Source organism: Hemicordylus capensis, chromosome 3 (assembly GCF_027244095.1).
Source record: "Hemicordylus capensis ecotype Gifberg chromosome 3, rHemCap1.1.pri, whole genome shotgun sequence".
In the NCBI taxonomy this organism is placed as follows: domain Eukaryota; kingdom Metazoa; phylum Chordata; class Lepidosauria; order Squamata; family Cordylidae; genus Hemicordylus; species Hemicordylus capensis.
The window spans coordinates 179560442-179582460 of NC_069659.1; the positions used below are offsets into that span (position 1 = coordinate 179560442).

At 48.5% G+C, this 22019-nt stretch overlaps 1 protein-coding gene across 1 annotated transcript in view; it reads right to left on the minus strand.

Moving 5' to 3' along the window:
- The window catches only part of TDRD3 (tudor domain containing 3), a 121794-nt gene that overhangs the window by 54799 nt on the left and 44976 nt on the right, over positions 1–22019 (minus strand). Inside the window, exons 5-8 of the mRNA XM_053307513.1 lie at positions 21788–21929; positions 21153–21224; positions 11773–11922; positions 9128–9265 (exon numbers count right to left, since the gene is read on the minus strand). Coding sequence (XP_053163488.1) covers positions 9128–9265; positions 11773–11922; positions 21153–21224; positions 21788–21929 — 502 coding nt within the window. The remainder of the gene's footprint in view (positions 1–9127; positions 9266–11772; positions 11923–21152; positions 21225–21787; positions 21930–22019) is intronic.

Genomic DNA, 22019 nt, shown 5'->3' on the forward strand with positions numbered 1-22019 from the left:
CTCATATTATTTGGGAATTCACAAAGGTGGCAAAAGGATTTACTGTGAACTTCATATAAGGAAATGCATTTACCAGCTGCTGAGATCAAACTAACTGCTGTTGCCATTTGTTCGTGAACTCCACCCCCCCCTCCACCAGTGCCTCAAATTTCTTCTACAGTGTGGTTTAAATCTTTTATAATTGCTTAGTACAAGCTTTTCTCAACAGTCCAATATGTAGAAATGGTGTAAGTGTGGCTAAAATATAATTTTTCCATATATGAAGAACTAAAGAGATGATTATGAGGGGGCAAGGTCCTTTAGTAAACACCTAGTGTCATGGATTTCTCTTTAGTTTGCACACCTGTTTTACATCTTATTTTTCTGCTTCTTTCTGGTGTATTACAACTCACACCTCTACCTGGCCTTTCAGATACCACTCTCCTTATTCTTAACTCTCCTTATTCTTTTATTATGCAAGAGTATAGTATTATAGTATTTTTTTTAAAAAAAGTTACCCATGAATTGCTAATTACAAGCATTTAGTAGTCATTTACCTACCAATATGGTACTGAAACAAGTTGAGCTTTAGCATGTACATGCAGAACTTTTGAATTAGTTTTTAATTCAACTCCAACTATCTTTCCAAACTATTTGTTTTATATACCCCTGCTGACTTTGCAAAGAGGCACCTTTTAATGTGGTGATTCTCTTTATTTAGCAGGGGGAGAGTAACTGGCCCTATCCACCCCCAGCACAGTACCTCCAGTGACTGTTGCTGGTGTCTATCTTGTTTTTTGTTTTTTAGAATGTGAGCCCTTTGGGGCCAGAGATCCATCTTATTTATTTATGATTTCTCTGTGTAAACCACCCTGAGCCATTTTTGGAAAGGCGTTATAGAAATCGAATTATAATAATAATATCTGTTTTATAGTAGCTTCAAAAAACCAAGCTCCAAAACTCACTTGACCCCTCGAGTTCAAGCAAGTTTGAAGACTCAGATTTTATGAGGCAAATAAATTAGGATTAGCTTGGTCTACAGATGTGAAATTGTTACTCTGTTCAGGATGCTGAACGGGAGGCCCTTGGATAGAGCACTCGACCTCCACCAATTTAACGATACCCGTATCTCAAGTGGTATCTGGACCCTCATTTGTAAACGTGTCCTGATGTCATCCTGGTGTGGCAGTAGTAACCACTGTAGGCTGTGGAAGCGCAACCTGGCCCATGGGGTGCACTCTATGCATGCTGTCATGGAGCCCAGTAGTGTGGCTAGCGTCATGACTGGACTGGAATGCTATTCAAAAATTGCTGAGATGAGGTGAGCAATCTTCCCCCTCCTCTCCGAGGCTAGGCAAATGATACCCCTGGCTGTGTCGAAGACAGCCTCCAGGCGCAGAAGCCTCTCCGTGGGCAAAAGTTGGCTTTTCGGTAGGTTTATCACGAATCCATGTAACTTCAGGATGCTGAGTGTCCTTTGAATCTCTCTCTTGGCCTTTGGTAACAAGTGTGACTGGATGAGGAGATCGTCTAGATACGGCTGAATACAGCCTCCTTGGTCCTGATGTGTGGTATCAGCGCTACCATGATCTTTGTGAACACCCTGAGTGCTTAGGAAAGGCTGAAGGGCATTGCCCAGTATTGGTAATCCCGATTGTCGAAGGAGAATCTGAGGAAGCGCTGGTGATCCGGATCAGATCAGAGAATATGGAGGTAAGCTTCTGACAGGTCCACAGAGCCCAGGAACTCCTGATCCCTTACCACCTCCTTGATGATTCTGATAGACTCCATCCTGAACGTGTATTTCATGGTGTAGCGATTCGGGGTTTTAGGTTTAGGACTGCCCTCCATGATCTGTCTTTTTTGGGGACCAAGAAGAATAATGAGTATACGCAGCACACAGACCCGGTTGCTGGCACTCTCTCTATAGCTCTGATTTGGAGAATATGTTGTATGGCCTGTGTCATCTGTTGACTCTTTTCCAGGTTCCTGGGTACCGGCATGGGGTGAAAACTGTAGAGGGATGGAGATGAGAACTCCAGGGAAAGTTCCGCTAAGACCATCTGGAGAACCCATTGGTCAGAGATGGCCATAGCCCAGCCTTCCTGGAACAGTTGAAGCCTGTCCCCGACTAGTGAGGCATCATTGTTTACACTGCTGGAAGGAGGGGGATCGGAACTGCTTGTTGAACGGTAGCCGCGCCCCTCCCCTAGGTCGCTGTTGCCATTGGGGACAGCTGGAAGGTCGCTGGTTGTACTGACAATAGCCGCGAAAGGGACTACTTGATGAGTAGCTGGGCTGCCTGAATGAGGGGTGAAAATTCCGTGTTTGTAACCCTGTCCTGAACTGTCTTTGGGTCTCCTTCCTTGCGAATGGCATCGCCTTTTTCTTGCCCTTGGTTTCCACAAGGACAGGTTCCAATGAGTCACCAAACAGTTCTTCCCCCTTAAATGGGGTTGAAGCCAAGTTTAGCTTGAACCTGGAATCCACCTTCCAGTGTTTCAGCCACAGACAGCACCTGACTGCCACCGCTGATACCATGGCTCTTGAAGCCTGCTGAATGCAGTCCAGGCTGGAGTCAGCCATGAACACTGCTGCCTTGGCCATCTTGTTGATGCCCTGGCGTAGCTTGGTATTCTCAGGTGGAACTAGTAGGACTATTTCCTTGGCCCAGAGGACTAATGCTCTGGTGAAAACTGAATTTGCCGCTGCTGCTCTAACCACATTGGCCAAGGCCTCATGTGCCTTCTTTAGGAGGGACTCACACTTCTTGTCCTCGGGCGCCTTCAGCTGTTCCTCCCTCCCTACTAAGTATAGTTCCTGATATCAGTTGCGTGATCAGGACATCTACCAGTGGAGGAGCTAATAGGGAGGCCACCTCCTGCACGACTGTGTAAAGCTTGTTGTAGAACTGGGCCATCAATCTGTGAGAAAGGGTGTATTCCATTCCGCCATCAAGGTGGAAACAAACAACTGAGGGAACGGGATTATTGGTGTGGAATTGGAAGTAGAAGGGAAAACCTCTTGGTCCAGCACCTGGCTATTGTCCGGGGGCTCCAGTGGGGACACTGTATTAATGGAGAGCCACGCTTTAGCCAGCAGAACTTCAAAGTAAGCTTGAGTGAACAAGTGGATAGAACTAGCTGCCTGCTGGGCCAGTTCTCTCTCCTCTTAAATCTCACCTTCTTCCGTCCCAGAGGAAGACTGATCAGGCCCTTCTGGTTTCTCAGGGGGAGGGGGTGCATAAGGCTCCCCCCCACCCGGGCCCTCTGGAGCTGGTGGTGGTACGTTTGGAAGGAGCTGTTGAGGTGACCTTACGGGGGGAGGGGGGCGCCCTCTATGTCAGAAGATGATGAAGTTGAGGGGAAGTGATAGCGCCTCCTCTTTCTGCTCGCGGGTGCCCGGGGAATAAACCAACCTCGCTCTCCCTCTGGGATGGCTCCTCTAACCATAATCAAATCGGGGAAGACAAGGGGTCGCTATTGTCCCGTGCCCTTACTGGTGGTAAGAGAGCCCCTGCCTCCGTCAGCAGGGATGCAAACAGTGCCTTTAGTTCCCTGGCTATAAACCCTCTCAGCCTCGTGGCCCCCTCCTCCGAAATGGCGGGTTCTGTTCTGCCTTCTCTGTTTGGGGAACTACTCACATTAATGGCCAGAGAGTCCGGTGGTTGAGCTTCTGTGGCGGCTGTAGCTGCAGACCTGTTCAGAGCTCCAGAGCCCTCAGTTCCTACAGGCGCGGCCAGTTCGGAAGTCGCGGAAGGCCCCATGGTGCCCATCGCCGCATCTGCCCATTTAGCAGCTTGACTTCCTCCCTGATAGGCCAGTAGCCTTGGTGTGGCTGGTGCTGCTGACATACCGCCTGCAAAAGCAGGTGTTTGTTCAGCCGCACAACTGGAGGCTTCGTTGCTTTTCGGTGATTCCCGGCAGCCCGTGGCTGCTCTGCCGCCCCTTTCTCTCTCCTTTTGCTCTTTTTGGCCTTTTTTTGCGGCCCGGCATCCACCCCCGTAGAAAGGGTGTCGTTTGGGGCTAATTTTCATTTGTTGGCCGCAATATCCGCCCCCGTTGTAAGGGTGGTGCCTGCTTCCCTTTGTTCCTCCTCCGACAATGAGGCCATTATGGTGTCAGTGACATGGGCGCATTCCATTGCAGGTTTGGGAAGCGAAGCGAGGTTAAGAGTGAGGGCAGGAAGATTCAAGCTAAAAAGAGCAATTAAAGTGTGCAGGACGGAGCTAGAGGTGCTGAGGAGTGAAAAAGGTGTGTAGAAAGTTGTGGGGGGGACTTCAGAAAAAAAGAAGCAAAAGAAAGATATAGAAAAGGCTAGGTTCTCACTCACTCTCTAGCTGCAGATCGTGAGGCGACAGGAAAAGGAACTGGGGTGCCTTTGCACAGCTTCGGCTAGTGCACCAGCTGCGTCCCTTTCTCGAGAAGGCAGATCTGGCCACGGTTACCCATGCCTTAGTCACGTCGCGGCTGGATTACTGTAACGTGCTCTACGTGGGGCTGCCCTTGAAGAATATCTGGAAACTTCAGCTAGTGCAAAATGCAGCAGCTAGGGTTTTATTCAGAGCTGCCTGTTGAGAGGACATCAAGCCCATTCTGAAAGAGTTGCACTGGCTGCTGGTTCGTTTCCGTGTCCAATTCAAGGTGCTGGTTTTGACGTTTAAAGCCCTTAACGGTTTGGGCCTGGGGTATTTGAGGGACTGCCTGCTCCCAAGGGTTGCTGTCTGCTTGACGAGGACATCTGAGGGGGCCCTGCTCCGGGTGCCGACAATGAGAGAGGCCCGGCTGTCGTGCACTTGGGACAGGGCCTTCTCTGTTGCTGCCCCCAGACTTTGGAATGCTCTCCCATTGGCCATTCGCTCCTCGGACTCCATCACAGCTTTTAGAAAGCTTGTTAAAACTTGGCTTTTTATCCAGGGTTTTACATAATCGTTTTTACTGCTGCTTCTGTGTGTTTTTACCTGTTGTATTGTTTTAATGCTAGTATTTTATAGATTTTAAATTTGGTCTGTTTTTAATATATTTTTAGCTTAATATTTTTATTGTCTTTTATTGTATGTTTTAACTTTTGTAAACTGCCTTGGGGTTGTCTTTTAATGAAAGGCGGTATATAAATGCAACAATAAATAAAATAAAAAATAAATAAAAATAAATAAACTGGGGATTAGGGATCAGAATAGCCCTTCAGGAAAACTTTGCTGTGATAACTTCCTGTCAATTCTGATGGCACGAAGGAAATACCCCTAACTAAAGGATGGGCTCCGATTACAGTGGAAAAACATGGAGTTCACTCACACATGCAAATAATTATATTGATGCTGCAGTCACTAGGCTGCAGCATCACCAAAAAAGTCAGTCATGACTACTTTGCATTGAAATTAATGGGACCCAAGTCAGGTGACATAAAGTTATATGAATACAACCCAGCGTATTTTTGGGAATGATCTGTATCAAGATTGAAATAGACAATATATAATGCAAATATTTAACAACCACTACAGTGAGTTTCAGAAGTCACTCACCAGTTTAATCCAGAGGCATAAACAGAAAGGTCTTTCCTGACCAATTTCAACATGTATTCAGCTTATTTTTACATATATATCCTGCTCTTCTTTCAAGGAGCCCAAAGTGTTGTATATGGTCATGATTATACCCACAACAATCCTGTCAGGTAGATTAGGCTGAGAGATAAGTGACTGACCCAGAGTTACCCAGTGAGTTTCATGGCTGAATGAGGATTTGAACTCTGGTCTCCCTGGTCCTAGTCCAACACTAAGCACTACAACATACTGGCTCTCAGGGGCGATTCTGAGAATCCAATTGGGTATGCAGTTAGCAAGTATAGTTAACTTCAACATTGTATAAATGTGCCATGTGCATGGAGTCCATGGAGTTCAAAAGAGAAACTGTGAGATTTTTAAAAAACCTATTAAATTTCCCTGAGTTCATGGAACAAGTGTTGCAGTTTTCTAGATCCTGGTTACAGCTTGCAAATTCAGTACTACCCACTGTGCACATGGACAGCTGTCATTATATAACCAGTTTTAATGCCTATGAATGTTTTCAAAGTAAAAATATTCAATTCTAATCTCTGAGAAAAATGAAATTAAAAGGTTGTGAAAGCAATAACCTAGCCATATCCTGCAAAGGTTTAGCTTTTCGACAAGGTCGATCAAGTGCTGTTATACTGCTGTAACCTTTCACCAGTTCTACTTTAATCTTCTTCATTCAGATGTAGGATTATAAAACAGCAATAATAAGCATTTACACAGTAATTTTTAGTGATTAAAAAAAATACATATATATTATCTCACTAACCCTTGCAACACTGCCATCAAGCAGGTCTTGCATTATGCAGATATTGCAGATATGGCCAACGCTGAGACCAGAGGCGTACCCAGGTCACTTGGGAGCCCGGACCTGAAGGGCTTTGGAGCCCCGCCCCCACCGGTTGCAATTGTGGTGGTGGTGGTGGGGAGGTTGAGAAGAGAGTCCTCCCCCCTTTTGCACTGTTAAAAATAACACGCCATGGCGGGGGGCGGAGGAGAAGGGGAGAGTTCCCCTTTAATGAGATACTTACCCAGGGGAGAGGGTAGGATGGGGCATGGCAGTGGCAGTTGCAGGGGCAAAGGAGCGAGGAGGGGAGAGTTCCCCATTACCGTCTAGGATGAAAGCTCCTCCCAGCTCCGTTCCCTCCTCCCAAGTGACTGGATGGAACTCTCTGCTTCTTCCACGTGGAGAAAGGCCAGAATCAGCATGCTCAGCAGAGAGGCAAGAGGCTGTCCAACCACTTGGGAGAAGAGAGGGAGCTGGACAGACTTCGCCACCTCCCATCCCGGAGAGTAACAGTGGGAACTCTCCCTTCCTTGCTTCCCCACCCTCCCTGCAATCACCATTGCCATGCCGCCCCCAACGCCCCCGGGTAAACATCTCCTTAAAGGGGAACTCTCCCCTCCTCACCCCCCACCCTCCCCGCAGCTAGTGCCACCGCTGCACAGTGGAATGGTTTGTTGATTTTTGGAAAGGCATGCTGGAATCGCCAGGCAAGTGCAGGGGCAGAGGCAAGGCAGTGCAGAGTCGCTGCAGGAACCACCCGGGCCTTTGGAGCACCCCCCCCCCAGAGGTCATGGGCCAGCACCCCAAGGTCCAAGGATAAGAGCGCCTCTGGCTGAGACACAATGATTTGCCTAAGGTCAGCTAACAGGCTAATGGCTGATGCATGAGTTAAACCTAGTATTAATTCTATGCTGCCAAGCTAATATTTGTTCCACTTATATCTCTAACAGATGCAGAAAAGGGGCATTGGTTACTTACCGTAAAGGCTTCCTCTTGCTTTTGGACTTGAGAACATCTCATGTGGGTTATCCTTCCCACGTGCTCCAGAAGCAGGACTTATTCAGTAATTGGTGTTCACTGCTGCTGGATGAGGACATCTAATGTGGGTTATCCTTCCCATGTACTCCAGAGGGAGGACCATGTAAGTTAGTTAGAAGCTTTAAGAGCCTGGGAAGGATAGCCCCACACAGTTTCACACAGCCAAGTCTGTTTAAACACTAAGCAGCCGTGAAAAAGTGAAACCAATCTCAAGAAACAACAGGAAAAAAGGGTCCCTTTCAGTAGACTGGGGTTGCCAGAAGGGTGGGTTGAGATGTCCTCCAATCCAACAGGAAGAAGCAGCCTCACGGTAAGTAACCAATGCTCCTTTCTCTGCTGCTGGATGAGGTCATCTCATGTGGGACATTCCACAGCCTATAAGACCCAGGTAGGGACACCCCAGTCTAATGAGGAAGGATCTGATGTAGGTCTCTTCTGCCAAATGAAGCAAGGACATATCATTCGAAATCCAGCTTGTAGTGTCTTGAAAATGTGGAAGGCAAAGACCAGGTTGCTGTTCTACAAATTTCAGAAATGGAGGCGTTTGGGGAAAATGTGCTGAAGCTGCTGCTGCTCTGGTTGAATCCATTGGGTTTCATATGCCAAGAAAATACAGACTTTGATCAACCTGGCTACAGTGGCTTCTGATATCTTCTGGCCCATGGAAGTAGGTAGATTGGGAGCGGGGAGTAGGATCCATAGAACAGGAAGAGTCATTGCATCTTAAGTCGGTCTTCAGACTCCTACGTACATTCAGCTTGTGCCAAGCTTTTTTGAAAGGGTGCACTGCTTTGGGACAGAAAGAGGGCGAAACAATGTCCTGTTACTATGGAAGATTATGGAGGACCACTGTGTGAAACAGGATGCTGGACTAGATGGGCCTTGGACCTGATCCAACAGGGCTGTTCTTATGTTCTTAAGATTAATGGGACCTTAAGAACAAAAGATGGATCTGGAATGAGACGAATTAAGTCAGGAGAGAACACACACAGATGTTTGCTGAAAGACAATGCTTGGAGCTCCAATACTCTTTTGGCAGATGTGATAGCTACTAAAGCAAACCTGAAAGACAGCAGCCTGAGAGGAATTGATTGGACAGGTTCAAAAGGAGGTGACTGAAGGGTCTTAGAACCGCGTGCAGGAAAACAATGAACAGCCAGGTGAGCAATGAGGGTAGCTGCTCTGAGGAACCGTATGAGGCAAGGGTGACCTGATACATTTTTCCTGTTGTCCATAGCTAGAACACTTGTTAATGAGGCTGCTTGTCTCTTTAAAGCATTGGCTTTTAAACCCTTATCCAATCCATCCTGGGAGGAAAGCAAGTAGTTCTTTAATTCTGCAGTTCTGAGATGTACCATGATCTTTGTGAATACGCTTGGGTGTTGATTACAGCCCGAATGGTAGGGCCCTGTACTTATAATGGTTCCCTGCATAAGTGAAGTGTAGGAAGGGACATTTTTTCCTGTTTTTTTCTTGAGATTGGTTTCACTTTTTCATGGCTACTCTGTGTTTAAACAGATGGCTATGCCTAACTGGATGGGGATATCCTTCCCAGGCTCTTAAAGCTTCTAACTAATTTACACAGTCCTGCCTCTGGAGTACATGGGAAGGATAACCCACATGAGATGTCCTCATCCAGCAGCAGTGAACACCAATTACTGAATAAGTCTGGGGTTTTTTTAAATACTTGGCACAAACTAATGAAGAATCTACTGAGCTTCTTTTAACCTACATACAAAATATTAGTAAAGTCTGTTTAGAAGCTCGAGCCTTACCAGTTCTCGATAGACACCTTCATTTTTCCCCTCAGGCTTCATCTTCTCTTTTTGGAACACTTCCCTGCTTCGATTCCCTCCTGCACTCACACTGAGGTTGCTTCTAGTACTGCCACCACCTCCTCCAAACGTCTTGGTCTGTAGATAAGAGAAATGCTTCAGAAAATAACTATATATTTAACTGAGAAACTCAGTCTGTTACCTTGCACTTTTTTTATTTAGCATTCCTGTAAATCAAATTCTGAGAGTCAGTTCTGTTCTCTCCTATGTACAAAACAGCATAAAATGAAATGAACAGAAGAATGTTTAAATTACATAAAAAGTGAAAGAAATGAGGAAAAATGCATAAAGTTACTCAAGCATTGTATCAGCTATACTCATCTATTATATTAATTCTCGTAGACGTGCCTCTGTGGGGATGCGTCCTGGCAACCCAGCAGATTGGCTGGGCGGTGGAGGCGCCGGAATGGCTGGTTGGCCGCGTAGGGAAGTGGCCGTTTGGGGAGGAAAAGGAAGGAAGGAAAGCGGGCAAATGGAGAGGAGAACTGAACGGACTGGGGCAGAAGGGAGGGGAGAGAAAGCGGGGGAGCCTGGCTGGGCAGAGACAAACAGTTGGCTGCTTCGGAAGATGCTCTCTAGAGGGAGGACTGCAGGAAGGAGCTGGCTGAACGCTTAGCGGCCCGACACCAGGGACTGGAGAAAAGAGGATGCGGCAACAGCCAGCAGGGAAAACACAAGCAGGCTAAAAAGCAGAGGGGGGGGGGAGCACGAATGAGAGAGAGAAAAAGAGAGAGAAAGAGGTGGAAACGGAGAAGGGAGCAAGCTGGGGCAGAAGGACTGGGGGGAAGGGGACTGAGGCAAAAGGCTTGGGGGGAGGGGAGTAGGAGAATTGGCCGGCCCACGCTGGCGGGCCTGGCGACCGGTGGTGGCCGCAGACTCGCGGGAGCGAGAGAGGCGCCCGGGGGGAGGGGGAGCGACAGCCAGCGCGAGCGAGAGAGGCGCCCGGGGGGAGGGGGAGCGACAGCCAGTGCGAGCGAGAGAGGCGCCCGGGGGGAGGGGGAGCGACAGCCAGCGCGAGCGAGAGAGGCGCCCGGGGGGGAGGGGGAGCGACAGCCAGCGCGAGCGAGAGAGGCGCCCGGGGGGGAGGGGGAGCGACAGCCAGCGCGAGCGAGAGAGGCGCCCGGGGGGAGGGGGAGCGACAGCCAGCGCGAGCGAGAGAGGCGCCCGGGGGGGAGGGGGAGCGACAGCCAGCGCGAGCGAGAGAGGCGCCCGGGGGGGAGGGGGAGCGACAGCCAGCGCGAGCGAGAGAGCTGTTGTGGGGGGGCAGAGCGAGCAAGAGAGCTGTGGGAGGTCCAGCCAAAGAAATTCTCCCAACTAACCCCAAAAAGGAAGTGAACTACCGCACAGATGCTCTGTGCGGGTTCAGCTAGTAATCGTTATAATCTTTGATTACTAAAATTACTTGTGTTCATACAAAGCAGAAACTTAACTGCTACAGAATATTTACCTAAGAAACCAGGTAACACATGCACAAAGAGACTCCTGAAATGACTTGACTTATTGCCTATGATTTAATACACGTCTATTATGGGTGCACTCTTAGGCTGGGGTTTGCATGTATTATCCAAGAAACCTGCTCCCCACTCCCTTTTGGTCCTAGGAAACCAGGTAATCAGTAAAAATTACACCCTCACCCCCCGCCCCCCAACGCATCCATGTTTTCTAACTAGCCTAAATGGCTATTGTTCATGGATACATGCAAGATACTGTGGAGCACTAAGTTTATTGGGTTATCTGCTCTGTCCATCGCAAATTCCTAGACTGCTGAAGAAACTCTCCTGCTGCCCTCAGGCAAATTTGTTACCTGTATGACAACAAATAGCTTCACTGTGTTTCTCCATACATTATACCAATAAAGGGAAACACAAACACGATTATTCACCCCCAAAAGACGTACAACCTATTGTTACAAAAATAAATACCAACAATTCATTTTGCAGCATTCATTCTTATCTCTAGTAGTGAGTCCGAACCGGTCCGGCGGCCATTCTAAGGAATGGCCGAACTGCCGGACCGGTTCAGCTCTTGGTGGTTCGGGTCCGGGTGGGGGGTATGACTTTAAGGGCGGGAGGGCTTGCTTACCCCTCCCGCCTCTTCGGCCCCCTCCAGCGCCCGTATTTAACTTAAAAGCGGGGCGCTGGAAACCAGCCACCCCCGCCGCCGCTACCGCCGCCCCCCTCGAGCAGATTAGCAATTAAGGGTGCCCCTGCCGTCGCCCACCCGCCCGCCAGCCAGCCATCCCTCCCTCCCAGCTGCCCGCCCGCCCGCGTGTGTCCTTACCTAATGCTTTAAGTAAACGAGAGGAGCTACCGAACGGAGCTCCTCTCGTTAGCAAGGCCTCCAGAAGACTGAAGGTGCTTTGCGCGCGCATGCGCGCGCCACAAAGGACGCCGGAGGCCCGGTCTACCCGCCGGTCTACCCCCGGCAGGGGCGGCTGGTTTCCAGCGCCCCGCTTTTAAGTTAAATACGGGCGCTGGAGGGGGCCGAAGAGGCGGGAGGGGTAAGCAAGCCCTCCCGCCCTAAAAGAAAGGGGCCCCCGTCGGTGCCGGTCCGGACTGGGCCGGACCGTGCACATCCCTACTTACCTCCTTGCTTTTTGCTACTTCTGCAATAGCAGCTGTTCTCTGTTTTTCAAATTCATCATTGTCTCCAACAGGTTTAGTCACACTTGTCACTTGCAGAGTTTTTCTCCGATCAAGCTCTCTGCTATCCACTTGGAGCTGTGATACACATCTCTAGCAAAGTAAAAGCATTAAATGAGAAAATATTTTCTTGTTCATATAATGGAATTAAGTCATGTTTATCTATGTACCTAATCTTCATGACCTGCCCTTTACAGCCCAGTCTTTACTCCATAGGAAACAAACAGAGATAAGTTCTAGGAAAGCAACCACATTCAGGTATCCCAGCATCTACCTTAAAAACTAATAAATGCAAAGAGATTATAACAGTTTGCACTGACTGCTATTCTGAACGTTTTCTTCTTTGTCGTTTAATGCTGAGGTCTAGAGATGTGAAGGCCTGATAAAAATGGAAAAACTCCGTCTCTCCACGTCTGTGTGCCTGTCCGTTCGCTGGCCTGTCCGTTGGCCTTATGTTCCCTGCTGTTGCTTTCCTCTCCCCATCCCCTTGCAAACTCTCATGAGAGCTGCCACACATGGGATTAGCAACACGTACGCCTAAGAGAATTTTTATACATACACACACTAACTGGCCACACAACTAAATACAAAAGGGTAGGGAGACTTAATAGAAAAGAGCAATTGAATACGAGTCTCCTGCAACATAATAAACTGCTAAATGTTAGAAACCAAGTTTTGCTGATGCTCCTTGTGACACTTGAGAAAGGAACACTGGCTTACCATGAAGGGTTCTATTTCCCTGTGTTAGGAGCTCATCAGGTAGGATTGTATACTAAGCATGCTCGAGACAGAACTGGATCATGTAACTTGATTTGCTTCCGAAGGCGCCCCCCAGCCCATTTTATTTATTTATTTTTGCATTTTTGTGCCGCCTTTCGTTAAAAGATAGCCCCAAGGCGGTTTACAAAAGTTAAAAACATACTATAAAAACATATAAAAACAGGCATAAAACAATACAACAGATAAAAACACCCAGAAGCAGCAGTAAATACGATTATGTAAAAGCCTGGGTAAAAAGCCAAGTCTTTATAAGCTTTCTAAAAGCCGTGATGGAGTCCGAGGAACGAATGGCCACTGGGAGAGCATTCCAGAGTCTGGGAGCAGCAACAGAGAAGGCCCTGTCCCGAGTGCATGACAGCCGGGCCTCTCTCATTGTCGGCACCCGGAGCAGGGCCCCCTCAGATGTCCTCGTCAAGCGGGCAGCAACCCTTGGGAGCAGGAGGTCCCTCAAATACCCTGGACCCAAACCGTTTAGGGCTTTAAAGGTCAAAACCAGCACTTTGAATCGGACCCAGAAACGAACCGGTAGCCAGTGCAGCTTTTTCAAAATGGGGGTGATATGTTCCCAACGGGCATCTCCGGATAAAACCCTCGCTGCCGCGTTTTGCACTAGCTGCAGTTTCCGGATATTCTTCAAGGGCAGCCCCACGTAGAGCGCGTTACAGTAATCCAGCCGCGACGTGACTAAGGCGTGGGTAACCGTGGCCTTCTCGAGAAAGGGACGCAGCTGGCGCACCAGCCGAAGCCATGCAAAGGCACCCCTGGCCACCGCCTCCACCTGAGCTTCCAAAAGCAGAGCCGGGTCCAGTAGTACCCCCAAGCTGCGTACTTGCTCCTTCAAGGGGAGTGCAGCCCCATCCAGAACCAGTAAAATTTCCTCATCCCGATTGGCTCTCCTACTGACCAACAGTACCTCCATCTTATCCGGATTCAATTTCAGTTTGTTAGCCCACATCCAACCCATCACGGCCTCCAGCCCCCGATTCAGGACATCCACTGCCTCCCTAGGATCAGATGACAAGGAGAGATAGAGCTGAGTGTCATCCGCGTATTGCTGATAACTCAGTCCAAATCCCCGGATGACCTCTCCCAGAGGCTTCATGTAGATGTTAAACAGCATGGGGGACAAGACCGAACCCTGCGGGACCCCACAGGCCAACGGCCACCAGCACCACCTCCTGGACCCTTCCCAGCACCACGTTCTGGATGGTGGTGTCCCAGCATCACCTTCTGGACCCTTCTCCCAGCACCACCTTCTGGACCCTTCCCTCAAGAAAGGACCGGAACCACTGCAACGCAGTGCCTCTGATTCCCATACTCGAGAGGCAGCCCAGAAGGATACCATGGTCGATGGTATTGAACGTCGCCGAGAGGTCCAGCAGAACCAACAGGTACGCACTCCCCCATCTAGTTCCCGGCGTAGGTCATCCACTAGAGCGACCAAGGCAGTCTCAGTCCCATACCCGGGGCGGAAGCCAGATTGAAAAGGGTCCAGATAATCCGTATCATCCAAGACCCTCTGCAGCTGGGACGCCACCACACGCTCCATCACCTTGCCCAAAAAGGGAAGGTTAGACACAGGTCTATAGTTGTCCAGGTTGGAGGGATCAAGGGAGGGCTTTTTTAATAGAGATCTTACCACCGCCTCCTTGAGGCACGATGGCATCCTGCCCTCCCTTAATGAAGCATTAACGATCACCTCCAGCCATCTGCCTGTCCCCTCCCTGGCAGCTTTTATTAGCCATGAAGGGCAAGGGTCAAGAGTGCACGAAGTCGCCTGCACACTGCCCAGGATCTTGTCCACATCCTCAGGCCGCACCAACCGAAAAGAATCCAACATAACGGGACCAGATGGTACCAAAGGCACGTCTGCTGGAACTGCCAAAACTCTGGAGTCCAGGTCAGCACGGATGCAAGAGACTTTATCTGCAAAGCGACAGGCAAACCGATCACAAAGAGCTGTAGATGACTCCTCCCCCACTGTCCGGGGGGATGTGTGGAGCAAGGTTTTCACCACACGAAACAGCTCTGTTTGTCTGCACTGAGCAGATGCAATGGAGGCGGAGAAAAAGCAGTTCCAGGGCTGCTGCAAAGAGTGAGAGATGCCAGTTAGAGAGAGAGCTGCTTTACTTCGGAGAAATCTGCATGGAGAAGAGAGCTAGAAAATTTTTGGTAAGGAGTAGGCAACTCATATTAAAGAAAAGTAGGTTACAGAGAATGCAAAGAGAAAGGTAGAAGCGAAGGTAGGAGCCTAGAAAAACTGTTACCCTGAAAGCAGTCTCCCCCTTTTCATCTATGGCAATCCTCCAATGGACTGCAAATTAATCTCCTCCCAGAAGAGCATGACAAATTGTAGATCCAGGTGGGGATGATGAGCTCCTAACAAGGGGGGGGGGGCCTTTACGGTAAGTCAATGCTCCTTTTCCCCCTGTGTAGGAGCTCATCAGGTAGGGACGTACCCAAGCTAGCTAAAAAGGCAAGAGGGAGGAAAGGATGTACTAGACTACCTGTTGAAGTACTGTGCATCCAAAGGTGGCCTAGGGAGTGGAGAAGGATGATATCTTGTAATCGCGGATGAATGACGTAATGGATGACCAGGTAGCCACCCGGCAAATCTCTGAAAGAGGAGTGTGAGCAGTGAATGCTGCAGACATAGCTGCGCTCCTGGTGGAGTGAGCAGTAATCCTTCTCGGGGGAGGGAGGTTAAGGGAAGTGCAGGCTAGGAGGATGCAGGACTTGATTCAGTTAGCGAGAGTGGCCTTGGATACCCTGTTGCCCAAGGTGGGTGGGTGTAAGGAAACAAAGAGGAAGTCTGATTTGCGTGTGTCCTTAGTGTGCCAGATGTACCAACATAGCACCCTCTGCACATCCAACTTGTAGCAGAGCTTTTCGTTTGGATGGACTGGGGAGGGACAAAAGGAAGGGAGTACGATGGTCTATAACCGATGCAAGGTCATGTTCACCTTAGGAAGGAATGTGGGATTAAGCTGAAAGTTAACCGAATCAGACTGGAAGGTACAAAGCTCTGTGCATGGATAGGGTGCCCAGTTCAGACACCCTGTGGGCCGACGTGACAGCCACTAGGAAAAGCAACTCGAAAGTTAAAGTTTTAAGGGGAATGGAGAAAAGGGGCTCAAAGGGTGATTTGGTTAGAGCATTGAGGACCGTACTGAAGTTCCATGAAGGAAAACACTTCAGAGGAGTAGGTGTTAGGTTGGAGGCCCCTCTGAGGAACCTGGAAATATGTGAGGGCAGGGAGAATGCACACACATCTGAAGAAAATATCTGTAGGACCGAAGAAAGTGCCAAAGCCTGCCGTTATAGGGTACTAGGTCGGAGATGCAGGTCGAGGCCTGTCTGTAGGAGTGCGAGGACCTCTGGGATGCCGGCGGAGAGTGGGTCTTTGTGACTGGCACATGCACAGCATAAGAAGGCTGCCTGTGTAGCTTGGTAGACCCTATTGGTGGACTGTCTACAAGAGGCTAGAATGGTGTTCTGTTCTGCTGGTTTAGAATTACCCTGGGCCACTAGTCTCAAGCACTCAAGTTCCAGGCGAGGAGCTGTAGCCACTTGGGGTTGGGATGGACCTGGAGATCCTGATGAAGGAGGTCTGGACGATGGGGCAGACACCACAGAGGGCTCATGGACAGATCTAGAAGGTCGGGGAAGCAAGGTCGGCAAGGCCAATGAGGGGCGACGACAATAATTTCCGCCCTTTCCAGGATTCCTGAGGACTTTGGTGATTATGGCCAGGGGGGGGGGCGGAGGCGTAGAGGAGAGTATTCAGCCATGGTTCAGCCAAGGCATCCGTCACCTCTGCCTGATGGCAGCGAAACCTCATGAAGAAGCATGGGACGAGATGGTAGGACTTTGAGGCAAACAGATCTACCTGCGGGTGGCCGAAGATATGAGAGATTTGAAGGAACATGTTGGGATGAAGAGACCATTCTGCTGGGTCAATGGATCTTCGACTGAGCCAGTCTGCTTGTGTGTTCTCCTCCCCTTTTAGATGCTCTGCGGTTAGGGGTCTCAGATTGGTCTCAACCCATTGAAATAGAAGGTTGGAGTCTTTCATCAGTGACTTTGACCATATGCTGCCTTGATGATTGATGTGCGCCTTGGCGGTGACATTGTCGGTCCTGATCAGAACGTGCTGTCCCTGAAAGAGAGGTTAGAATTGGATAAGCCCAAGGCAGGCTGCATGGAGTTCCAGCCAATTTATAGATTTCTTTGATTCTTTGGGAAACCAAGGGGCCTGTGTCAGTTGGCCCTGGCAGTGGGCTCCCTAGCTGGAAAGGCTGGCATCTGAGGTTACCACGAGGCAATGGGGTTCTGAGAGAGGGAGGCCTCTGAGAAGAGCCAGGGACAGCCACCACTGCAGAGATTGCCTGATTGTCAGAAGCAAGGGATGGTGTGACGAGTTGAAGCCATAATCATGTCCTGAAAGGGTAGGAGCAGCCTTTGAAGAGGGCGGGAGTGCCATGTGGTCCAAGGCGTGCATTCCAGCCACGCTTTCATACAGTCCAGGGCCTGGGAGAACACCATGACATCTGCCGAGAGGCTGTGGAGAAGAGGGCGGAATCTGAATGGGAGGGTGTGGTACTGGAAATGTTGACAATTGTACGAAAAGCAGAGGATGACTCTGTGTTCTGGTCTGATAGGGATGTGCAGGTACGCTTCCGAAAGATCTAGCAAGGAGAGATGGTCTCCTGGGCTTATGGTACCCTTGATTGTGTGAAGGGATTCCATCCAGAACTTTTTCTTTCAAATGAAGCGATTGAGGAACTTCAAGGATGGCTCTCCAAGACCCACCATTCTTGGGAACGAGGAAGATGATAGAGTACATGCCTAGAAATTGTTGCGTTGATAGAACGCGTTCTATCACCCAAATCTAGAGGAAATGGTAAATCTCTCAGAGCATCCAAAGGTGGTTGGTCGGATTGTTGGAGCATGGAGAAGGAAGAAAACGCTGGGGAGGGTAAGAGACAAATTTGGGGGTGTAGCCACTGGATACTGTGTCTATTACCTAGTTGTCAGTGGACGTGGACATCCAGATCGTGGGGAAGTCTGACAACCTGCCGCCCACTGGGATCACGTCATTGTCTATGTTGAGGTGAAGCGGGGGTGAATGATCTGGAGGCAGCTCCTGTTGAGTTACCTCTGTAATGCTGACGCCACTGTGGCCTGCTGGCACCCCTGGAGCCTTGAGGATGGAAGTCCCGGAACTGGCTGTATGTCTGGTTGTAGAACTGCCTGTTGGAATGAAAGGAGTGAGTCTGGGCACGAAAGAACCTGCGTGAATCACTACGGTTGGAAGGCGTGGCTTTCTTTTTGTCCCTAGTTTCCACTAGGATAGCGTCCAGCACTGGACCACAGAGGTTAGTGCCCGAGAAGGGGGCCGCCATCAAGGACAGTTTGGACTAAGAGTCCATGTTCCAACTTTTGAGCCATAATGACCTACACACTGCTAAACCTGCCACCATAGCCCTAGAGAACTGTTGTATGAGTCTGCCACAAGTGCTTTGGCCATTTTGTTAATGCCCTGACCGAGTTTGGTAAGTTTGGGATGGACCAGGGCCACAAGCTCCTTAGCCCAGAGCACAGAGGCCTGGGCAAAAATGGAGTTAGTAGTAGCCGCTTTGATGGTCGTGGCTGTGGCCTCATGGACCTTTCTCAAAAGGATATCACCCGCCTATCTTCTTGTGACCTTAGCTGCTCTTGCCCCTCTGCCTGCAGGATAGAACCTGAAACTAGTTTGGCTACAGGAGGATCCACTTTGGGGGTGGCCAGAAGGGCCGTCACTTCTGGAGAAAGTTTAGTGCTTTTTAATCGAGATTGCCCTTTGGTTTGGACAATGGCAGGTGTTGCCATTCAGCGCATATAACCTTGCAGAAAAGAGGCAGGAACGGAACTGCTGTGGAGACAGGTGCATTCGCAGGGAAGACATTCTGATACAAGGTAGTAGATGGGTCGGAGGATTCAGATGGTGCTACATCATTAATAGTTCTCTTAGCATTGGATTAAAGAATATCAAAATCTGCTGAGGAAAAAAGCCTGGAAGAGTTAGGGATAGAGATTACCACCTCCTCATCTGAGAATTCTCCATCCTCCTTATTGAACCCACTGGTTCCACAGGTTCTGCCGGTTCCGAGTGTGAGGATTCAGGCAGATGCGGGAATGGTGGGTCTGACTCGAACTGGGGTGTGTGGCTGGGTTGGGGAGGGATGGAAGAAGAGATGGAGGTGCCATAAGGAGCAATACTGGAGTTGGGGTGGGAGAGGTCTAGGCTGCTTGGGTCCTCTATCCTCCTGGGAGGAGGAAGAGAATGACATTCTGCACCGTCTCCTGCACCTAGAAGGCAGTGGCCTTGGTGCAAATAGTCCCCACTCTGATATTAGAATCGCTCTCCTCCGTGGGCTAGAGTCTGGGGGAGAGGAGGATAGCTGGTCACTGCCCCTTCTAAAGGGAAGCCGGCAGCGGCCAGGGCCAGGTGTCAGAGGGGCTGGTGCCAGCAGCATAGGAATCAAAGCCGCAGGTGGCTCAAAAGCAAGGCCCGCTGGATGAGAGTTAATTGGAGGCACCAGAGTCTGAATATTCAGTGCCGCAGGTTGCTCAATAATCAGAGCCGCAGGTGGCTCAACTGGGGGACAATAGGGCAGAATTTCCCTTCTAAAGAACTCTCAACCAAAGGCTCTCCACTCTCGACAAAGTCTCCTTGCGCCTCTTCTTTTTTTAGGCGATGGCTGGCCTCCGCAATGTTTTGACTTCTTAGGAGCCTTAGTAAATGGTCGCTCCGAAGTCTTAGCCTCCTGATCAAAAAACGCGGGAGCGGTAGGCACTGAGGATGCTGAAGCAGCTGGAACCATAAGAGTGGGGGCTGCGAGCACCGAGCTGCCCAGGTCCTACGGCATCTGGGACCATTCTGAAAGGGAGCACTGTAGGAGCTCTTCGGCATGAGTCAGCTCCATTAAGGTTATGCCCAAAGGTGGGGTGGTGGTTGTTTTTTTAAGGTAGAAAGAAAAATAATCCTTTTGTTTCTTTGTTCAATCAGCCAAATTGGAACAGAAAAAAGTTGAATCAATTTGGAAGCTTTTGGTGAGTCCAATTGAGAACAGCTCTCTTCCCACCCTTGCACAATCTAAAGAAGGGGGAAGAGGAAGAGAAATAAAGCACCAAGTGCTGTAGAGTCAAGAAAGAAGCTAAAGAACGCTAAGAAGCAAGAGCTCTCACTACACGTCCTATCTCGAGCAAGACAGAACTGGAACTGGGAGGCACCTTCAGCAGCAAATCAAGTCACATTTTATCTATCTATCACATATATATACCGCCCAAACTTTTGTCTCTAAGTGGTTAACATAAAACAATTAACACACATATAAAAAGTTAAAACAATTCAACAATTTAAAATCAATTACAAAATTAAAACCAAAATTTTTTAAAAGGCTGAGAAAGCTTGGTTACAAAGATGGGTTTTCAGATGTTTTTTAAAAATTGCCAGAGATAGGGAGGATTGTATCTTAGTAGGGAGCACATTTCACAATCTCAAGGCAGCAACCAAGAAGGCCCGTTTCTGTGTAGCCATCAGACAAGTTGGCGGTAACTGGAGATGGACCTCCTCAGATGACCTCAATGGGCGGTGGGATTCATAGTGAAGAATACGCTCTCTTAAATACCCAGGGCCTAAGCCATTCAGGGCTTTATAAGTTATAACTAACACTTTGTATTTTGCCCGGAAACCTATTGGCAGCCAGTGTAACTCCATCAGCAAAGGAGTAATGTGGTCTCTCTGAGATGACCCAGAGACCAACCTGGCTGTCGCATTCTGAACCAACTGAAGTTTCCAAACTACGTTCAATAGCAGCCCCATGTAGAGCACATAGCAAGAGTCAAGCCTGGAAGTTACCTGCTGATACACCTCTGTTTTGAGATCACTGATCTTGAGAAATGGGCGTAGCTGGCGTATCAGCCAAAGCTGATAGAAAGCACCCCCTGGCCACTGCCTCAACCTGAGAAACCAGGAAGAAGTGTGGATCCAGAAGTACTCCCAGACTGCGAACACATGATCCCAGACACGTGATCCAGTTCTGTCTTGAGCATATTCAGTATACAACCCTACCTGATGAGCTCCTGCACAGGGGAAAAACTAGTAGGAAGGAACCTACTCTGCCCCTTGAAAATTCTCTAGTTGTCTGAAAATAGTTTTGTTGCAAGTGTTTTCTTATTGCAGCCAATTTATATGAATACTTCAATATATTTTTTCAGGATGGTGTCGAGCTAAAATTCAACGTTTTCTTTAGTTTCTATAATACATCATAGATAGCATAATTCATACCAATTTAAAATAACTAAGCATTGAGATCTTGACTCATGTACAAGTTACCGTACACTGACCCAAAAAGTGCTGTTGCAAAATCAAAATATACAGAATACTTACAGGGCTATTTTAAACAAATATTTGCATCATTAAAGACACACTAGAGATATATATTATATTGTCAAAATAATATTACAGATGCTTAAGCTACTATAAAAGCGTATCATACCTGCCCAAATGGCACAAATGGAGGAGGTCCACCTTCTGTTCCTATGTTACTTCGATTGTGTTTTGATAAACTCTGTAAAATGACACAATGTTTTCATTAACTGGTAGGAAAAATATTGAACAGTGAACAGGTTACATCTATCCAATGCCACAGTGAAAACAATCCACATCAACTAGCTTAGTGAGCCTTATTAGCCGAAACGTTCTGGCACATTTTTCTAAGTTTATAGAAAGTGACAGTAATGTGTATGTGCGGCACAGCTAAACAGCAGTTTGCTAGGGTGGCGACATATTGTGCACAAGCCCACACACAGCTCCATATAATAACAAGTAGAGTTTCAAACTATCGAACAGACACACTTCCTAAGCAATCAAAATAACTACATCATTTGGATGACGTCAACACCACTGCTGATATTTCATATCCTCTGTAAAGGAATATGCAGCACTACAGTAGAATGCATATACTCACATAACTAAACACCAATGAAATAAATGAGGCATGACTAATCTCAGTCCCATTAATTTTGCTGAAACTTAGTCTGAAATGTGCTCATTGCCACTGTCACTTAATGAGCAATTTGAACTTTAACTCCTATTCAGTTTAAAGTAGGAAAAAGCATCATGTTACCTCACCCTTTGCAACTCCCACTTTTCTATAAGATGTTCCACTTCACCTCCAAGAATCACAGTGTTGCTGTCATCCAGAAGGAGGAAGCCATTTTTCACTTCCACAATTCCCAATAGCTTAATTTTCGTTCCAGGTGGAGTGTTCAAGCTAAATGCAAGAGCAAGAGCAAGGCAACACACATTGGCAAGTCAGTAGGACACCACTAACATCTTACTTCAGTTAAGCTGTATCAAGTCA